The following is a 22,357-nucleotide window of genomic DNA, read 5'->3' as shown; positions in this document are numbered from 1 at the left end:
GAAAGAAAGAAAAAAAAAAAAGAAAAACATTTAAACCATTTTTACATATACATATATACATACATACATACACACTTAGAACAATTACAATAATAATTTATCTTATATTATTTCTATATTAGGTTGGCAACATGGCTGACACTCAGCATATGCCGTGACAATTAACTGTAGAAAAGGTGCGTGCCTGCCATTAGTGACAACACGTACAGCTCGATATCATCCTTTGACATCTGTCAATGTCATTATTGTTACTGACAAAAATTTTTACACGTGTTCGAGACCTGCCACGTACACAATTACAATTTTAAAATTAATATTAAGGAACAGAAAAATACTAAGATACTAAAATACTACAAGCACAACAAGAAAAAACACAACACAGTTTTCTCCGGAATCAAGACCATAACACCGTGCCCATCGTGCAGATCGGTAATTTAATTTAGTTAGACAATTTTTGACTATTAATAAGATGTTCTCTAAGACATTTACTAAAACTATATTTTGTGGTTTTAGCACGTAATGGAGGCGGAATATTATTCCAGCAAGACCATATTATATCAAAGACGCAGTTCTATGATAAATATGACAATCATCAGACCACGACAAACAATTGAATTTGTTTTAATGATTCAAATAAGAGAGTTTAACTGTCTAGATAATCTTCAACATATTTCCTTTGTTGAGATAAGTTGACATGTGCACGTGAGGAACATGATAACAAAAACGTGAGATGATTCTGAATTTATTGATCAAAAGACAAGGTCCAAATGTTGCATCTGCATTAATACAAGAGACTCAAGATGATAGAATTTATTTCAAATTCCAAGGCAATTATGAATGAAGGCAAGTTCGAATTACGATGTTGGGTAACGGGACCTATTATTACGGATGAAGAGGTAACGACAACATCAGTTCTTGGTCTTATGTGGTATCCTATGCATGATGAATTTGGCCTAAAAACTCCTTTCAAAAATATTTTGGGGACAAAGATTACAAAAAGGACCTTATTATCATTAGCACAAAGTATTTATGATCCAATAGGGTTTTCGTGTCCTACGACTTTAATCCCCAAATTATTGATACAAAAATGCTGGGAGAAAAATATTGACTGGGATATTGAACTTCCAAAGGATATTGAAAGGGGAGTCCATGACTGGTTACAGAATATAGATATCCTAGAACGATGTAGGATACCAAGACGTTTAAGTCAAAGTTTAATTGAAATCAGTGACAATTCACTACATATATTTTGTGATGCAAGCCAAACCGCGTACGCTAGTTGTATATTTTTGCGATCTGAATATAATGGTGTCATTACAGTACGATTTGTAATAGCGAAAACGAAAGTTGCTCCAACAAAACCCATAACTGTGCCTAGGCTCGAATTGATTGCAGCATTAATGGGAACTAGGCTAGCTGTTACAGCTAGTGGGTTTACAGCTTGAAAACTGTCCAGAATATTATTGGACTGATTCGAGTATAGTTATCGCTTGGATTCGGAGACAGACAGGTTTAAGCGTTTTTGTTCATAACAGAGTGAATAAAATTGTTACTAAAACAGATGTCAATGACTGGCACCATATATCTGGAGATTTAAATCCTGCTGATTTACCTTCTGTAGGGATTTTTCTTACTGTAGGGATATTTTCTAATATATTACTTTATTTTTCTAAATATTCAAAGATTGTTCGAATGGTCAGCTGGTGCTTAAGATTTTATAAAAATAGTAGTAAAGTAAATAATAGAAAAGACCAAGGTGATATATCAGTTACTGAATATATTAAAGCTGAAAAGGTTATACTGGCCATTATACAAAAAGAAAGTTTTAATAATACAAATTTGAATCTTAAATTAAATACATTTAAGGATGATAATGATTTAATAAGGATCAAGACTCGACTTACATTGTCGAACGATACAGAAAATTTTCGTACACCAATCCTGTTGCCAAGCAACAATGTGATTGTTATGAGACTTGTCATTGAAACACACGTAACAAATTTACATTGTGGTTCTCAAACATTAATAAGTATTCTTCGCGAAAATTATTGGATTGTAGGAATCAGAAGAATTGCGAAGAAAATTGTACGAGAATGTGTTATTTGCAAACGTTATTCTGCGAAAGCTGGATTTACACCACCAGCTCCACTTCCTTTTAATAGAATAACATGTGGTTCTCCGTTTGAAGTAACAGGTACAGATTTTGCGGGACCATTATTACTGAAGTCAGGGGAAAAGTGCTGGATTGCTCCTTTTACGTGTGCAACATATAGAGCTGTGCACTTCATTATCAACTGAAGATTTCCTTTTAGCATTAAGACGTTTTTTAGCACGAAGGGGAAAAGTTAGAATAATTTATAGCGACAATGGGACAAATTTTAGAGGCACTGCGAATATTATGAATCAGATGAATTGGCAGGAAGTTTCTTCTTTATGCCTCACTCAAAAAATTGAATGGCGATTATCGCCACCCTCTGCGCCGTGGTGGGGAGGGTTCTGGGAGAGAATGGTGAGAACTGTCAAAGAAATTTTACGTAGAATGCTTGGAAAGGCGTCACTTAGTTATTGTGAACTCGCTACGATTTTGTGTGAAGTTGAGAGTATAGTTAATAAGAGACCATTGACTTATATAAAGGAAAGTTCAGAGATTTTGGGAACTTTGACACCCGCAATGTTTCTGAAGCTAGATATGGAGGAAGATGAAACCAATGATTTGAGTCACATAGATGGCAATATTTTGACGTCTCGTTGGCGATATTTAAAAAAGTTAAGCAATGACTTAAAGCAACGATTTCGGGATGAATACTTGTCACTTTTGATTCAAAGAGAACAGAAACATCGGAATCAGATACATAAAGTCGGTGATGTAGTTTTGGTGGGTTGTGATAATACCAAACGTCTATATTGGCCACTAGGTTTAATTGTAGAGATTTATCCAGGTCCTGATGGTAGTTGTAGAGTAGCTAAAGTTAAAACGGCTATGGGTGATCGTATAAGGCCTGTTCAACGGTTGTATGCATTAGAAGTTAGTTCAGGAGATTTTACGGATACTAAGAGCAATACACATTGTGTCGAGACTGATAAAATGTGCGAGTCCAATTACACGCACTGGTCGTGTCGTAAAAATACCTCACCGCCTAAACTTATAGGTTATTTTATGTTTGTGATTTTAGAAGTAATGTGAAATTTATTTTGTTTGTCTGTCTTGCGATATAGTCGCAAGGGGCGGAGTATGTTGAGGTTTTATGTACAATTCTTTTTTGTCAATATTTTAAAAAGAGAGAATGACGTATTTTTTTTGTGTCAATTCAGATATTTAGAAATTTTTGCAATAAACATAATTTTTCTATTCAGCTTTTCTATTAGTATTTTCTTTTCCTAAAACGAACCGTTCACACTATTTGAACGAAAGCCATATTATCCGCCAATTTATCCGTTACGTTGTAATTAATTACATAAAAAAAGATTACATTTAGTCGTGACGCAACTAACTGTATTTTATTTTATTGCAGCCGAAAAATTACTTCAAATTTAAATTCAAACACTGATTCATATGTGATAATGTATATGATGAATAATATATGTACATAAATATAATAATACAGCGTGTGAAGTAAACAAGCGATTAATGTTTTCGGGTTTTATTTATAGATGGCGGCACGTAACTATTATAATCTATATTTGATTCTATTATTGTTATTGCTTATCAAATATCAATCTGTCACTTTTGTCATTTGAAAAATAGTAATTGTATTTGGTGTCGTAATATCTTTTTATTTTATTTGAAATCTGTGTTTATTGTGACGTGTACTAATTTAAATTAAGTGCTTATAATAGAAAATGATCGCAACTACATATTCAGAATTAAAACAAAAAATAGCATTTAGCCTAACTTTGTTTGTGAGCAACTTGTCTCATGATCATGAACCACTGAATAGTTTGAAAGAATTTTATAAAGATCAAATAAATTCCCCTAGACGTTTTGAACAGATAGACACATTGGGAAAATTGCTAAAAATATTGGAAATAAGAGATGTATTGTCGGAAGACAATATAGAACCCTTGAAAGAAATGGCTCGAAGAACAAATAATAGCAGTGATCTACTGAGAACAATAACCGATTACGAATTAAGAAATAACCAACACGATTATCACCACTATTGTGAGTTTTATTGAGTTTATTATTATCATTTATTACAATTTTTTTCCATGTACATTCTTATATATATTGTACATTCTTATATATCTTATATGTGTACCTTTAAAAACATTGTTACAAGTAGCTTATATCTATGATAATATTATGAAATTACTGATTCATAAATAAATTCAATGTTGTTGAGCTTCTTCAAATATAAACCAATCCTCAACATTCAGTATTTATATCCTTAATTAATAAATTTCTGTAATTACCATATTTTATTTCAGATCCTGAAAATATAACATTAGAAAAGAAAATGGGTCATACTTTTAACAATCGTAACACACTGGACAACAGCTTGACACAGAAAGAATATAGAATATATGAAACCATTAAAGAACAAATTGGGTCATACTGGTGTATTCTTGGTAGAAAATTACAAATTAGAGAATGCACTATAGATGAAATTAATAAAGCTAATGATGATCTTTATATGAAGGCTTCAAAAATAATGGATTTATATAAAGTAAAGGCAGATAGACAAAATTGGTTCATTATTCTTTGTCATGCTCTAGACAACGCCAAGAGGGAAGACTTGACCAAAAAGATACAGGATATAATGATGATGAACATATAATAATAATATAAAATAATAAATCTGACGAAAAAGCTGTGTTAATACTTATCATAATAATCAAGTTAAAAGTATTGAAAGTATAAAGTTTTTAAGGATACATAAAATATACTCTAAAGCAAGCAACAACGATTCTACCTAATCAGACAGACAATCCTATAACACAATTTTAATTGCCATATGGAAATTCCTAATATGTATTATATTAATTTTCATATGTATTAACAAATTGAAATAAAGGACAGTGTAACCAATATCAGTTAAATTTTCAAAGCAATAATGATAAGGAATAACTCTTACTGTATGTGTGTCTCTTTCAATATTGTATTGTTCACTCTGTGAAAACATCCTCCCAGGAAGACAAATATATAAAATCTTGTTTACTTTACCTGTGATAATTGTTGATGAATTTATAATGAATAATGTATTTCATTACTATTTTGTAAAATAAAATCATTTGTATTAACAATATATCTTTAATGTGAAATCTCCAGTGAGACAGATTCCTACTATCAACAATAATCTTCAATAACTGCTACCATACTTTGTCAATTGCTATTTTTATGTTGATGCAGAAAATTCTCAGGTATCCCTATAAGGGTTATGAATTGTCCAATTTAGCAACCCTATAACATGCACAATATAAACAAGCACACATTATTGACTGAATGTGATTAGTACCTATAAAAATAAAAATCAACTGATTTTCTTATTTGTATATAATGTTTGTATGTATGACTATATTATATGCTTCCACTCGAAGCTGAAACAGCATCCTATCCACCAGTGCAGGTGTTAGAATTTTATTCAAACGCTTCTGTTCTATATGATCCACTAGATCCTCAGAACCTCAAAGAAATATTTTAATTTCTAAGTTCATCACATTCTCGTGACCTTCCCTCTTCTTCTAATCTCCTGCTCTATACTCCTCATCATTGTAATTTCTCAAATCAATCAGTTACTATTTCTGCCATCAATCTTTGGAATGCTGGCCTCACATGATGTCGTACCAAATTCACTGTGTAAAGATCTTTGCGTCAACATTATTCGAAATTTCTTTAACAGCAAAAGTCATGTCGGAAGATATATTCTATGAGTATAGAGCATAGCATAGTTTAATTTTAATATAATATATGTAATCCATGAGCTTATATATTCTAGTACATTAGTTTTTGCATATATATTACTTTTCTATATTTGTGTTTTATACTTCAATATTAGTTATTAACTTACACCGCTTAATTATCTTTGTAAAGGCGACGGTTGGCTGACAAAGAATGCAGGCATTAAGTCCACAATGTATATAATTTTGTGCGCAAAAGAAACATACATTATTTTTCATTTTATAAAAACCATAAGTTTTTGTATTTTGATACACAGCAAATTGTTCTAAAAACATTCATTATTTGCTAATACCACTAAGGTGTTAAGGTGGCAACACTATCACAACTGTTTCAAATTCAAATTATTAACCTTACCATAGACAATGTAATAACGAATTCTAATTCTAAGAATTGATTTATAGATTCGATCAATTCATCTAGGTATTGAAATCATTGCAAATTATTAGGATATAATAGCATCTAGTAATAGGGTCTAGTAATAAATTTATCTATTGCTAGCTATGAATCCATCTCCACGCGGCGCTCCCTGTAAATCAATTTATCTAATTCCTAGTTTCGACGAAAGACATCTCGTGCACGTTCTATAATCCTTTACTAGTAGAGGACGTAGGTGAGTACACTATTCCGTTATCCCTACAAAATAAATAGCAATTATTTATCCTATATTATAAAAGCGGGGTTTATTCATTCTTGACGACACACGACTTATATTTATTCAGACGGTTGGTCTGAATAGATTTAAATGAAACTTGACTTGAAGTCAAGTTTGTTTGTCCATGAATAAGAACAGATATAAGCACAAACTAAATAAATGATACTACGTAACATACGGCGTATTACATAGGTGAAAACAACGGACAAAGTCGTGGGTAACGTATACACATATCATTTATAGTTTTGACTGAACACGTTATTTTTTTATCATAACTATACAATTAGGTATTTTCCGATTCATACAAATTTAAATCACTTCGATACTGCTCATATAAGTACACACACATATAAGTTTTAAATTTGGTGCCTTACAACTATTTAATATTACTTGAGAACCTGTGAAGGTTCTTTTTTATAGTCATCGTATCAATTTCTATCTGTTTCATGCATTCGGCACAACTAAGTAACTTTGTAAGATTTTCTTATCTGTTCTATCTACAACAATTTTTTTTATGTTTAGAACTTTAGATGCTATGTCGTAAGATTGATTCGATACCAAAAGTATCGAACAACACTATCGAGTATTTGTATTTAGGTACTTGTTTCGCTTGCACATCCTTATGTTAATATTGCATTTTTGACAATAAAGTAAACAAGCAACGAGCTATATATACGGTATTCTGATAACCTTACTTTTTAAATAAGTTGGAAATACAATTTATATCATATTAATCAAGCCTGCAAAATCGCTGCGAATAGTACGAAGGTATAAAATGCAAACTTAAAATTTGGTTAAATACTTATTTAATAGTTCTGTGTTAGTTTTTATAAACTTATGTTTACTTTTGTACAATTGTATCGAAAGTAATTGAAACTGAATATATTAGTAAAAGTCAATATTACAGACACATTAGCTTTGCTACTTATGCTTTAGACTAGTAAATTTATATTTTTATCTAATACTACCTGCGACTTCGTCTGCATGAAACTTTCATTTCACCCCTTCTAGATATTCTTTGAGATAAAATATAGCTTATATCCGTGCACGTGATACAACTTGTCTTAATTTAAAACTTGTTTAAGATCCATTCAGCCAGATAGTCGTTGAAATGTAACATACTTTCTCTTATTTGAATAAATGTTTTGAGACTACTTACGTTGTAATATTAGTATAAACCCTATTATGTATCATATTATCATATCACCTGATTTACCATGTACCTAACCCTGTTTTTTGTTCCAAAATTACTACTAAAGAAATATTACTTAATAATATTACCATATTAATATTAATCATCTTGTATAGCTATATAATTTTTATGAGTACTGGTTTTTAGAGATTATGTATGTATTTACTTATTCTATATAATAAAAATATTTGATGTATATTGCTGAAGACTCTTGACATATCCAAAAGTGATGGAAATGAAATGGAATGGAACTTTCCTTAACTTTGATTGATGTAGGTATGTATATGTTGACCCACTGGGAAAGAAGTTCATTGTATTACTATATCTTATTTAAGTTTATGCTTAATTTAGTTTCTGTTGTTATTATTGCATAAGTTGTTTGTCTGTTTCAGATATAGTCATTGATACTATTTGATCTTTGACATTGATGTAAGAGACTCATTTATCTACTACTTGCCTACTGTATCTTATATTATTAAAACTGACAGTTTGTTAGGAACCTTCAACTGAGTTGTACAGTAAATTATCAGGATGTGCATTATTAGATTTTTTTCCTCTGATGGATTTAGTACTCATAGAACAAAAGAAATTTTGCATAAATTAAAACAAATAGATTCAGATGTAACAGAGTTATCAACTGAACTTTGTTATCATGTGGAACTTGCTGAAGGGTGTGAATATCTGAACATAAACCAGATAAAAATCTTGAAGTGGCTACTAAGTTCACCACTTCATCCTCAAGCATTAAGAAATGAAACAGTTTATAAATCTGTTAGTGAAAGGCAACTTGTAATTGAAATTGGACCCAGGTAAAATTTGTTCAAGTTAAAAGTAATAATTAAAACCATAAGTAATAATTAAAACCATATTTTTATAAAAATTATTTTAATCCTCATGAAAATATGTTTCAGGTTCAATTTTTCTACAGCGGACTCTAGTAACTCAGTTCAGATTTGTGAGAGTGTTGGACTCAGCAATATTGTTCGTGTTGAAGTTTCCACTAGGTACCTCATCACATTTGCAAAACTGAAAAATGTGTCTGAAATCTTAATTGAAAATCTCGCAACACCCTTACATGATAGAATGACTCAATGTATATATACAAAAGAGAATCTTCCGCGACACACTTTTAATGAAGGACTACCAAAAAACCTGGAACCTTGGTATGTGGTACCTTTGCAAAAACAAGGCAAGGCAGCAATGGAAAGAGTAAATCAGAAACTAGGTTAGTTTTTTTTTTTTTATTGGATTGTTTGGGCTATTGTCAGATGTGTAGCACCTGTAGCACTGCGACCTACATAGATCTATTGTGCTCGCCCTTTTCAGAGTTCGTTACCTAGACCCGTCAGGGACAAGAATTGAAGGATATTCTTAGGAGCGATCGTTTTTATCTCCTCAGGAAAGAGTGTAAACTTTCCAAAGGAGATATTTTGTTTATGCATGAGTGGGCTACAACCACATAGGATGTGAAGCGGCGTTTCCTCTTAAGTTTGGCAGAATCTGCAGATACTTGTCGTGCATAGGCCTAGTTTAGCCATATGCTTGTTTAATTTGCAGTGTCCTGTGAGGGCCCTAGTCATCATGCATATGTTGTTTTTACTCAATAGCAGTAGTCTATTGGAGTATTTGGTCGAGAAGCCCGATATTAGGTCTTTTGAATGTGTTAATCCTGGCATTTCTTGCCAGTGATTCAGTGCTTCTCGTTTGGTTATTAATTTGAGATGTCCCAGTTTTAGGCAACGAGGCACACCACAGTAGGGTTCGGGGCCCAGTGGGACGGTTTTTGCCCCTAACTTTGCCAGCTAGTAGAGCAGCTTGACTGTCCGAATAAATGTATATGTTCTGATTAATCTAGTTGAGGCTTAGGATTACTTCCAGACATCTAATTAAGGCGTAAGTCTCTGCCTGAAAGATTGAGGCGTATTTTCCTAAGCCTATATAGTTGCAGATTTTGGGTTTTACACCGCATATTCCACATCATCTCACATCATATCCTACATCATCTCCTATTTTGGACTCGTCTGTAAACCAGACTAGGTCATGCTCTGAGTGAGTCGGTGTATGGTATCTTTGCCATTCGTCTCTTCCAGATATTTCGATTTTGTAAACTAGGTTAGTTAACAGTCTTACACAATTATTGAAAATTCACATTGATATTCTTTTATGAAAAGTATCTTAATGGCATTAAACAATATCCCGCTTATTTAGAAAATCTTTTAATAAATCTAATTAAAAGAAATACTACAATAGTTAAAATGAAATTCTGGTAGATAGTCTGGTAGTTGGTCTTCTTGAAATTATTTAACAGGTAATTTTTTAACTAGCTTTTACCCCTGACTTCATCTGTTTTTTTATAAATGATAGCCCATCCTCATGATACTATACTATAATAATAAAGGTTTAAATATGTACTTAAACCTCTATTATTATACATATAAACCTACCTCTTGAATTACTCTATTGCTAAAAACTGCCTCGAAATCCAATGTACAGTTTTAAAGATCTAAATGAACAGACTGCAGAAGTGACTTTAATTTATATTATGTATTGAATATGTATTGAATGAATTATGTAGCATTTTATTTGACCTCATTCTGTTGCTTATATATACAATTTTGTGTTCATTTTGATAAACAATTTTATTCAATCATAACAGGGAATTGCAATATTGGATTCATCATCACTACATTTTCAAATACTAATTCAATAGTCAAATTACCCATGTACAATATGTATTATGTAATCATAATAATTTTATCCTATAGGACGTAATAAATGAATCGGCTGATTGAGTTACAATAAAATTTTATCATGGGCTTGTAATCAATCCTTTTAAAAAAAATTTTACTTAACCAACCTTTGCTTGTTTTGTTAAGTTGTATATCAATGGTATGGTATGTTTTGCAGTGTTAATCAATAACTCACTGCAGAACCTTAACATATATATATCTTCACAGGTAGTAAATAGTACCGAGCAAGTTACCTAGACGGAAAGCACTAATTATTTATTAATATATGAATCTCATCGTATTATTAATTTAGGGTTTAATTTTTTTTCAGGTCTTGCATTTGATGTATGGGATATGGATTTTTATATGGATCTGTTTGTTAATAAGTTGAAAAGGGATCCAACAAGTGTTGAACTTTTTGATCTCGCTCAGAGTAATAGTGAACACTCGCGACATTGGTTTTTCAAGGTACGAATAAGATAAAAATAATATAATTAAAACCAAAACTTCATAAATTTAAAACAAATCATTGTTTCTGTTGTGATATTGTTTATCAGATGTCAATATTGAAATCACAGATTATAAATGTGTACTTTAATAATTAAAATAAATAATTTATTCTGTTGGGTAAAACTTAAACTTGTATTCTTTTTCAGGGTAAATTAATTTTAGATGATCAAGAGATAAGAGAATCTCTTATTGATATGGTTGCAAATACACAAAAAACATCAAACGACAATAATGTTATCAAATTTGGTGATAATAGCAGGTGATAAACAAGTTAATAATATTGTATGCATAGGTATATACATCTTTGAGGATTTACTGAAAATTTTCATTTGTTACAGTGCAGTCAAAGGTTTCAAACATATAAAACTACGACCCAAAGATGTGAGAGCTCCTTCTCAGGTGTTAGAAGAGATAACTGAATCTGATATAATATTTACAGCAGAAACTCATAATATGCCCACAGCAGTGGCTCCATTCAGTGGTGCTACAACTGGTACTGGGGGTCGTATAAGAGATGTGCAAGGTGTAGGTCGAGGGGGTCACACAGTTGCGGGCACAGCCGGGTACAGTGTTGGCAATCTGTACATACCAGGTTTGTAGATTTGTTTTGAATTTTTCATTGTATGGTATACTAACGTAACATATTTTATATCACATATTTAATATGACCGTAGCATTTAGGCTTGAAGTTTTCACTCACTACCTGAAATGTGATTTAACATACATATATACATCTTAATTTATACCCAACCCGTTTAAAATTAATTCAGATTATACACCATATTTTGATAGGTGAATTTAAAGAAACCTTGAATTGTAATATGTTATCCGAACTTAACACATTTCGTAAGGGAAATTCGGAATCAAATACCATACTGGCCGTGACTCATCCATTACACTTACAAAATAGAGGCGTATGTACATCGTGTGACGAGCTGGCGTGCCCAGCTCGTCACACGATGTACATACGCCTTAGTTTTGTACTTACTACTCCTTATCTATAAATGACACTGAAAATAATCATAAAAAATTGATTTGAAAACATTTAGATTATGTATTACGTCAATACACTAACACTGAACATCTGACCTGACTAAAGCAAGTCAATATTTTGTATTTGTGTATAATAAAGTGACACAATAATTATTTCTTGTAGGATATGATCTCCCATGGGAAGAAAAAGGATGGGAGTATCCGAGAAACTTTGCAAGTCCATTACAAATTATTATTGATGCTAGCAATGGAGCCTCTGACTATGGAAATAAGTTTGGAGAGCCAGTAATATTAGGTAATATTATAAAAGATACATATAAAGCATGACAATAATAGTGTATAATCCATTGCCAAAAATTTATAGTCATATGTATGTTTTTGTCATATTTAATGTAAATATGTTTATCACAATAGGTTTTGTACAATCCTATGGATTGAAAAATGCTGATAAAGTGAGAGAAGAATTTATCAAACCGATAATGTTCAGTGGTGGTATTGGATATATGCCTCACTCTATGATAAAGAAACAGAATCCAGAGAAAGGTAACACAAGTTTTAGTTTCTTCTGAGTTAAGTTAGAATAATATTATAAAAAGAAAGTATTTAAATTTTTCTTTGTATTTAAATCCATTACTCAAGAAATACACAACTCCTACAGAAGGCTTACATTATCAGCGAGGAGGGAAATGGGATGTTCTTTTTTAGAAAATAAACAAGAAACCAATTTTACTTTTATCTGAAAATAAATCAAATATCTTATTTCCATCCATCATTCACGTATTTCTTGTATTCCGTAATGTCGTTTCCGTTTTTATTTCATTTCGTTTAGCTAGTGTTCTATTCAAATGTACATACATGGTCCTGTGTGCTGTCTAATATTGTATATGATACTAGCTGTTCCCGCGACTTCGTCCTCGTGGAATTTAACTTTATTGTTCTAAAATAAATGAATTTTTCTAAAATAAAAATAGCCTAAGTTACTCCTTATTACATCAGATACCTGCCGAAAAATATACTGTCAAAATCGGTACAGCCTTTTCAGAGATTAGCAGACACAGACAAAAATTGTAAAAAAAATATTATGGTGTATGTACCGCATTTATATTCATATGCATGTAGTAAAAAACGGTTATTTCAATATTACAAACAGACACTCCAATCTTATTTATATGTATAGATTAACATTCACAACTCATATTTTCTTATATCATTTTATACAGGTTGTAAAGGTTTGCTTATTATTTTTATTTATAGCCCTAGAGCACTTTACAATATTTGTTGTATTTCTTTGCTCTTCGATGTTTAATTAATTAGAATATCTATAATTGTAGGTATGTTACTGGTAAAGGTAGGTGGACCAGTATACCGCATCGGAGTGGGCGGCGGTGCTGCTTCGTCAGTGGCAGTACAAGGCGGTGATAGCAGAGATCATGCTCTAGACTTCGGTGCTGTACAAAGAGGTACATAATTAGAATGTACATAATTTCTAAATGCTTCCATTATTTAAGATTAAGATGCCCTGGATCGTACATCGGAATAACACTCTGCCTCACCTTTCAGTGGTCGGCGGTTCAATCCACATATAATACAGATATCTATTTCCATGGGTATGAATTTTTGTATTAGTCTAGGTGTTTTGTGTGTGTAATATTGTTAATAGCTACATATTACGTAAAAGCTGTAGTGTTGTGTCCTTGTAACCCATTGGTATTATTCAGAATAAAGTAATATGCAAACATACAACTTTATTATTTTGTATATTGTTAATAGGTGATGCTGAAATGGGAAACCGTCTCAATCGTGTTGTACGTGCCTGTTTAGAAGCAGAAGTAAATCCAGTAGAATGTAAGTAAATTAAATATGTTACTCTAACCATTATAAATAACATATGTATATTAACAAATATCTATGCATATATTAAAGATTAATTAATATTAAGAATAATTATTAATACGTAAAAATTTGAGTAGTATTAAATGAATTGGAAATATACTTAATATGTTCATTTGAGTTGTATGAAAAATGTATAATATATATTTTTAATTTTATTATTAATTAAATTGTAGCAATACATGACCAAGGAGCTGGCGGTAATGGAAACGTTTTAAAAGAGCTTGTGGAGCCAGAGGGCGCAGTAGTGTATACGAAGGAATTTCAACTGGGTGACCCCACAATAACTACCCTCGAGTTGTGGGGTGCCGAGTATCAGGAAAATGACGCTCTGCTTTGTACCAAACAGAATAGGGCGATATTAGAAGGTAATGCATTAATATTGATCCATTATATATTTTAAAATTTACTTGTAGGTATTTACTTTACTTTATTTTGTTCAATATAAATTATTGTGATTTTGTCTAATATTTCTATTATTATATCTCTACCATGACAAGACAAACTGTCAGAACAAACAATTTGTTGGGAATAAAATAATAGTAATTTATATATGTAATAATACCTCACATGTAAAGTATGTATATACATGTAAAAGAATATAAAAGAATAAATCCGTTAAAAATAATACCTGTGAAAAGTAATACAAAGCTATGAATTTTTAGCAGTTTTACTACTTAATGATTTATATTATTTTATTTAATTTCGCTACAATTAGCATCTGAGATACTACAAATATTCAGTGCGGAAACTTAACTACCATTATGACCTTCTCTAATGGTTATAGAATTCCGACCATTATTGAGTCTACACCCATATTACGACACATGTTTTCAGATTAATTGGGTGTGTGTTATTTTTTTCAGATATTTGTCGGCGTGAACGTTGCCCTGTTTCATTCGTGGGTGAGGTTACAGGAGATGGATATATGAGTCTAATTGAAGACTCTTTCTCAAATAAGTACCTCGATAGAAATGTCAGACTAAGCTCAGAAATTAAATCTAAGTTGCCCTTTGATTTGCATTTAGAAGCAGTATTAGGTATGTATGGATATATTTTCTTGACATTATCAATATTACAGTTGAGTAAAGTTCCCATTGTGTATTTTGGATGTTTTGTAAGTCGTATAATATTCACCTGCACACACATATATTAACACATAAAACACCTGCTTTACCTCAAATAAGTACCTCGACAGAAATTCGCCTTATGTAAACAAAATTGAAGTTGTATAAATATAAAAGTGAAAAGGTCTTGCACCTTTCATACTTTGAAGTAATTTTGGTCGTTGTCGTGCCTATTTGCAATTTTTTACACTACTACAGAGGCAATCTAGTATACTGCCCATCTGGTTAACGTTTACAGTTGTAGCCTATGGACGCACGTCGACCCTTTATGTAGACAGATACAATAAATTAAACTTAATGTAACACTCAAATGCACATATATTTTGTTCGGATTTGTTTGCTTGTTCTTGTCTAATATAGAGCGACAAACTAATATTAGTAAGAAAGGAAAGAGTATGTGTGGCAACTTATAAAAATTTTGATACAATTTTTAGGTAATATGCCAAGAAAAACATTTGATCTGAAAAGTGATAAAAGAACCAAAACACCATTATCACTGCCCACCGATATAACTGTCAAAAGTGCATTGGATAGGGTTTTAAGGCTCGTTAACGTATCTAGCAAACGATACTTAACTAACAAGGTAATTAATCTACTGTTGTGTTTACACTATTTTTATTTAGTATTTAAGCAATTATTATTATATATGTCATTAAAATCATTAGCTTAAAATCCGTTGCGTAGTTTAAATTTTTTTAACAGACAGTGGAAGCGATTTCATTATTTACATAAGCTATGGATGTTCAGGTGGATCGGTGCGTATCGGGCCTTGTAGCTCAGCAACAGTGCGTAGGTCCGCTACACACGCCGCTAGCGGACTGCGGCGTGGTGGCGCTATCGCACGCCACCATCAACGGCGCCGCTACCTCGCTGGGTACACAGAACATAAAGGGGCTGCTTTGTCCAGCCGCCGGCGCAAGACTCTCACTCGGGGAAGCTCTCACTAACTTGGTTAGTATTTTTGGCTATACTATAGTATCTAATTTTAATAGAAATAGTTTTGTACATGAGTGTAATGTAACACAGAAAAAATATTAATGAAAAAAGCTTTAATAATAAACGATCATAAGCGACTGAAATCTAATATCTTTCATTATGATTTGATATAATCACAAACTTAGCAAACTTTTATGTGTGCTAAAGAATAATGGGACCATGACATTACAAGAACACAAATTTTACATATTGAGAAGAGCGTCCATACAAATTAGTTAATTAGAAATTTATTGAAGTCTCCTAATTCTCTGTATGAATAATATTAAATATATTTAATAGCACTCATACAGAATATAAATAATCGATTTATACGAGTGCATACCATACAAACCAGGTATTCGTCGTCATATCGGAGTTGGAAGACGTGAAGTGTTCTGGAAATTGGATGTGGCCGGGCAAGACGGGGGTGGAGGGAGGCACACTGGTGGAAGCATGCCAGGCACTCTGCGCCGCTATGGCGGTCCTCGGCGTCGCTGTCGATGGCGGCAAGGACTCGCTCTCTATGACTGCACAGGTTGCTGCCGAAAAAGGTTTGCCAAATAAAAGATATCTACCGAAATTTATTATGCTGCTTTCTACATCACGCAAATGTATGTAGTAATAATAGATCTAACAAGATTATTTTTGTGTAAATGGAATTGCATGGAGCATTTGGCCCATCTGTAAGAAGCAACCATATGATATGAATGTTATGCTTCCATACACTGTAATTTCACTGCCATATCACCTTTCAACTGAAGCATAGCTTACCAAATAGCTGAAATGCATAGGTGAGACAGAGGTACCCGTTACGATTTTGTGCTATGTTGGCATTATACAAATAAGATATAGCAAAGATTTGCAAGTGGTACTGTTGCAAATCTCATTTAGGTATGTAATCATAAATTTACAGATTTGTATTATGATAATAATACAAATCTAACCATAACATTCACACTCTGTAACTGTAAATATATATGACTAAGCCCTGTACACCATCAATCTGTCCTTGCACAACCGCAACATAATTCCACATTTCCACCAGAATATACAATGTGTGTTCTACATGTTAAAATGTTATTTAATTCATATTGTTGAGTTTTTACTACAAATATTTAGACGTTTTGTGTAATAGTGTCATTTTTTGTATGATAGTAAAATCTCCGGGAACTCTGGTAATGTCAACATATGCTCCATGCCCTGATATTAGAGTGAAAATAGAGCCAGTTTTACAAAGAGAAGGCTCTGCACTTGTACATGTTCCCGTCACTCCAGGAAAGTATAGGTTAGTAGCATTCAGATTACGTTCTCATACATTTGAAAATTGGCAAAAACATTAGCCAATCACTTTCTGTATTTGTTTTAAATTTACTTTATTTTTTAACTATTACCTCATGTTTAACTTTTATCTCAGCCAAAAATGAAAGTAATTTCAAAAAGCAAGCATTTTACGATTAGTTGTTTAATATACTCATTGCTAGAATATAACTAACTATATACTATGCGAGAAATTATTATAAATTTTAATTATATTACATCACCTTCAAATCATACAACAATGCAAGATTTACATATTATGTATCATGTATTAATTTAATGCTTTTATATTTTAATTAGAAATTTCTAACAATGCTAGCATAGTTGATGATAGATAGATAAATGAATTTTTTTATAGAAATTAAAGACAAAAAACAACTGTTAAAACAACTAAACTAAACAACTGTATGCCACAACACAAGTATCACGCAATGCGTGCATGTTACTTAATTCTGTGTGCTGCTGCGCAAAAGCACCGTAGGGCAGAATTATTTTAGCCCTGAAAGAAAAACAAGCAGTTATAGCCTTCAGTAGGTACGAGTAGACTGTGCAATAGTTTTAATATATAGAACTTAATTTACTGTTTTGTTTCTATATCGTTATATTTTATTTTTGTAGACTTGGAGGGTCCTCTCTAGCACAATGCTACAAACAATTGGGTGACAATCCGCCTGATCTTGATGATCCACGCGTTCTTAAATCACTATTTAAAACTACACAAAAATTAATAAAAGGTAATTTATATATATTATATACAAATACATAACTAGTATAATTAAAACATTTTTTTTTTGTAATAAAATATTTTATTAAATTACAGAGAATAAATTGCTGTCGGGCCATGATATCAGTGAAGGAGGCTTTATTACTACAGTACTAGAGTTAGGCATAGGAGGTATACGTGGCTTAAATTTAGATCTACAAATAGACAGTAAAATATCTGGGATAGAGGCACTGTTCAATGAGGAACTCGGTATTGTGGTTGAAGTTGATCAAATCAATTTGTCTTATGTTCTTAATGAATATAAGAAAAATAATGTAAATGCATATTATATTGGTAACACAGGAACATATGGCATGAATTCACAGGTATGATTTTAATTTTACTTTTAAGTTATGGATACTGATGTAATATAAATTCGCTTGTTTACTTATGATAGGTATTAAAGTAAAACAAGACAATATTTTCAGGTTTATCTTACGCACCAGGCAGTTCTGTTTTGAAGGCTATGTTACACATTGTTGTCCTTATATAACACCTTAATCCTCTGGAGTTGTTATTATTGCTATTCGTGTTAGGCGACGGTTGCTATTCCAGTTATGTGATAATTGTAATTGTGTATCAATTTTATAATTCCTTTTGCAGGTGCTTATTAAAGTGAATGGTGAAAAAGTACTAGACACTGAGCTCATAGATATATATAGGATGTGGGAAGAGACAAGTTATCAATTAGAGTGTCTACAAGCTAACTCTGACTGCGTGAAGCAAGAATGGAGAGGTAAATATAAAATGGTACAGTTGATTCTAGAAACAAGTTATCTATACTATATTTCCAATCTTTCTCTTACTTTGCTGCTTTACTATCACAACATTAGTAAAAAAAAACATTAAACCAATCTATCTTTCTAGCTATTGATTATTGATGATATTTAATTTTATAGGCAATTTAATTTCCCTTTTTATTGTGTAGTGTTTGACTTCTCTGATTACATTGATAAATGAGGACATTTCTCCATGAAAGTATTTTGATTTAAAAGACTTAGTCACAATTTTAAAGTATTCGACACCTATGTAATGAGAAAGTAATATTATACAAATAACGAGCAATTTTTTCAGATCTCGAAAAGCGTAGGGGAGCAACATACAAGGTCACCTATGACCCTTCCATAGCATTAATAAAAACAAACCCTGTGAGAGTAGCTGTTCTCCGTGAAGAAGGCAAGTAGAGTAGTTATGTTATAGGTAATTGGATCAAATAACGTATTTTTTGTACAAGTCACACATTTTACTTAGAAACAGCTAAGTATAATGAAGTTATCACAAGACTTGTCTTGGAAATAACCGCTTCACGGTAATATTATGTGTAACATTAAAATACAAATTTTCTAAATTTTCATTTAAACTTTTGTGGTGAGTCTTATAGTTCGAAAAATATGGTATACAGTAGGTACAAACACTGCATAGAAAAGATGTATTATGTATAAAATCTTGATATACTATATTATCTACCCATTACAGGAACAAATGGGGATCGCGAGATGATAGCATCCTTAATAATGGCTAATTTCGATGTATTTGACGTGACAATGAGTGACTTGCAAAATAAGAAGATTACCTTGGATGCTTTTCAAGGCTTGGTATTTCCCGGAGGTTTCAGTTATGCTGGTAAGGAACAATGGCTTTGTTTGTTTTTTATTTTTCTGTGTTAGGCTAACCCTTGCACAACACAGATATTATTCCAGTCCATATAAATATTTTTGTACACATAGTCAATGTATTATACAATTTAATTTTTATATAATACAAATATAAGAACAAAAAATTAAACTGAATTCTTTAGAATGGGCATTATGCTTAAAAAAGTGTCAACGACGTTAGTATATTCACATAAAGGTATAAACATATTCTTAATAATGTACCGAGACCACCAACTTTACTTCTCATAATGGGGCTTCGTTATGAACATTATGTACGTTCAATAGTAGACATTAAACATTTTTTAAATTGTTTTCAGATTTTTACATATTTCTTTCACATTGTTTCTAATGTATCGTGAAATTGCAATTTTCACGACACTTTAATGTGTACTATTGAACATACATAAGGTTCATAACGAAGTCCCTTTTATAGGAAGAAGGAAATAAATTTATATTATATGTCATTTTTGTATTTACATCCGCAGACACACTGGGATCAGCAAAAGGTTGGGCTGCGGGAATTCTCTTCTCGGAGTCCTTACGATTACAATTTTCACACTTCAAGAAACGAACAGACACATTCTCACTTGGTGTTTGCAATGGGTGTCAATTAATGGCCCTCTTAGGATGGATTGATCCACAAGAATCTTCCAATACAGCCAACCAGACACAAATATTTCTTGATCATAATCTGTCAGAAAGGTATTTATTTTATTAAAATATTCTGTGAAATGTGAATATAAAATGAATGCAAAGTGAATGGAAAACAAGCTGTTGGAAAGAGTTAACTTGTAATTTTACTCCTATACTAACCTTATCCTTCAACAGAAATACAGCTACACAAAAGGCAGCTGTTGACCTTACCTTATTAATGAAATAGATTAGACAGAAGTAATAAATACATATTAAAAAAGTAAATATCTACAGAAAGAAAAAAAAATTGTGATGAGTGCTTTAATTATTAGACATTTATATTCTTTTGCCGATGGGTATTATTTTTATCGCTAGGTTTGAATGCCGTTGGAGTACCGTGAAGATTACTGAAGATACAAGTAAATCAAATGTATGGTTCCGTGGCATGGGCGGTAGTGTATTAGGAGTGTGGGTAGCTCATGGAGAGGGACGGTTTACGACGTCCGAATCTTATTTACTCGATAAAATAAGAAAGAACGGCCAAATTGCTATGCAGTATGTTGATGATGATGGAGTTCCAACGGAGGCATATCCGATGAATCCAAACGGAAGTCCTGGTATGTTGGTTTGAAGTTTTATAAAAATTAAATAAATCTGTTAAAACATATTTTAGATTTTTAACTTTATATCTTAATTAAAGTAATCTTGAAACTACATTCCTTCTAGTAACTTCTTTACGCAAAGATATTACACAAATATTTAAACTTTGAATGAATTTAAATATGCGATTGCACGGAAGTGCAGTGTGAAATTTTATACAAGCTTTGAACATTTACTAAAATTAGCTATTTTGTGTCATGTGCGTAGTTAAAGTAATGACTGGCGCCAGCTTTGAAGGCAAAAATAAATAACTTTATGAAACATGTGATGACACTAAAATGCTTCAGCGCTTTTACTACTAGTTTGGCTGGCTACTCTAGTAGTCTCGGTTCTACAACATAACACATATATGCACTGAAAGAACCCAATTATGTAATTGTGTTTTATGAGTAGCCTATTATTAGTTTGTTTACATTTACAGAAGGAATAGCGGGCGTAGTGTCTCGTGACGGACGGCACGTGGCCATGATGCCGCATCCCGAGCGATGCGTGCTGCAGTGGCAGTGTCCGTTCTCGTCGTCTACTCACAAGACACCGCAAAACCCACAGTCACTTGCCTCACCATGGCTTCGACTCTTCCAGAACGCATATGTATGGGCATCGCAGCATACCAGCTAAATATAATTAACGGCGTTAGTATCGAAATCAAGTGATGTCTGCATTGCCAATATTGAATAACAATGTATAAAATGCAGTATTTCCACAGTATGAAAACAAGTTTGGCAAAAAAAGATCAGGTTAGAATTTAAATTATTAATAAATTTAAAATGTCCTGTTAAGGAATATTTTACTGTAAATCAGTTGTTGTAGTTATATGTACATATTTTTAGTGCCTTAAATACATAAATTTAAGTATTTTGTATTAATTATATTCCCAAATGATTTGCGAATATCATTTATATAATGAATGCATTCTGCTTCTTCTTTATTAATACAAGGAGGAAGCAGAATAGCCATATTCTGCTGATGACGATAATAATACATTAACAATATTATTAGTCAATAGCAATATCCATTAATAATATACTTCGACATTGATCAGTAGGGATCTTTGTTCTGGAATAAGGTATTCTATATATACTATATTTAGTAAATGTTTTCTATTTTATGAGTGAAAATTCTTATTAATCATTTAGATTAATAAGAATTTTCAATAGAAAATGGCAACATCCATCCAATCACTGAGATACATAGATATATATATGTATATAGATAATCTATTATAATTGTGATAAATATTTAAAAAACTGTACTAGGTACTAATACTTAACCATATTTTTCTAAATCAAATTGAAATTATAGTTTACACAAATCCACTAAGTGTCATGTTTTTTAACTTATGATAGCTGAACATACATAATG

General features: G+C 31.9%; 2 protein-coding genes across 2 annotated transcripts; both read left to right on the top strand.

The window, feature by feature from the left end:
- Window positions 1-3,724: 3,724 nt before the first annotated feature.
- Window positions 3,725-5,467, top strand: LOC131853077 (uncharacterized). Its single transcript, XM_059203884.1, has 2 exons — window positions 3,725-4,162; window positions 4,429-5,467. Exons 1-2 carry the CDS (start codon window positions 3,841-3,843, stop codon window positions 4,776-4,778), a joined length of 672 nt encoding a protein of 223 aa, XP_059059867.1. The 5' UTR covers window positions 3,725-3,840; the 3' UTR covers window positions 4,779-5,467.
- A 2,431-nt stretch (window positions 5,468-7,898) lies between these two features.
- LOC131852338 (phosphoribosylformylglycinamidine synthase) lies at window positions 7,899-22,094 on the top strand. The gene is made up of 24 exons (XM_059203007.1): window positions 7,899-8,019; window positions 8,136-8,552; window positions 8,655-8,968; window positions 10,804-10,940; window positions 11,129-11,241; window positions 11,321-11,574; window positions 12,139-12,270; window positions 12,390-12,518; window positions 13,307-13,435; window positions 13,746-13,820; window positions 14,042-14,233; window positions 14,732-14,905; window positions 15,427-15,575; window positions 15,740-15,943; window positions 16,323-16,518; window positions 17,123-17,252; window positions 17,903-18,018; window positions 18,105-18,373; window positions 18,651-18,783; window positions 19,122-19,223; window positions 19,524-19,670; window positions 20,188-20,404; window positions 20,711-20,952; window positions 21,417-22,094. The coding sequence occupies exons 2-24, from the start codon at window positions 8,275-8,277 to the stop codon at window positions 21,611-21,613; spliced, it is 4,029 nt and encodes a 1,342-aa protein (XP_059058990.1). The 5' UTR covers window positions 7,899-8,019; window positions 8,136-8,274; the 3' UTR covers window positions 21,614-22,094.
- Window positions 22,095-22,357: the final 263 nt, after the last annotated feature.

This window comes from Achroia grisella, unplaced genomic scaffold, assembly GCF_030625045.1.
Source record: "Achroia grisella isolate CSIRO2021 unplaced genomic scaffold, CSIRO_AGI_Agris_v1 utg1179, whole genome shotgun sequence".
In the NCBI taxonomy this organism is placed as follows: Eukaryota; Metazoa; Arthropoda; class Insecta; order Lepidoptera; family Pyralidae; genus Achroia; species Achroia grisella.
This window is presented reverse-complemented; position numbering and strand designations above follow the sequence as displayed.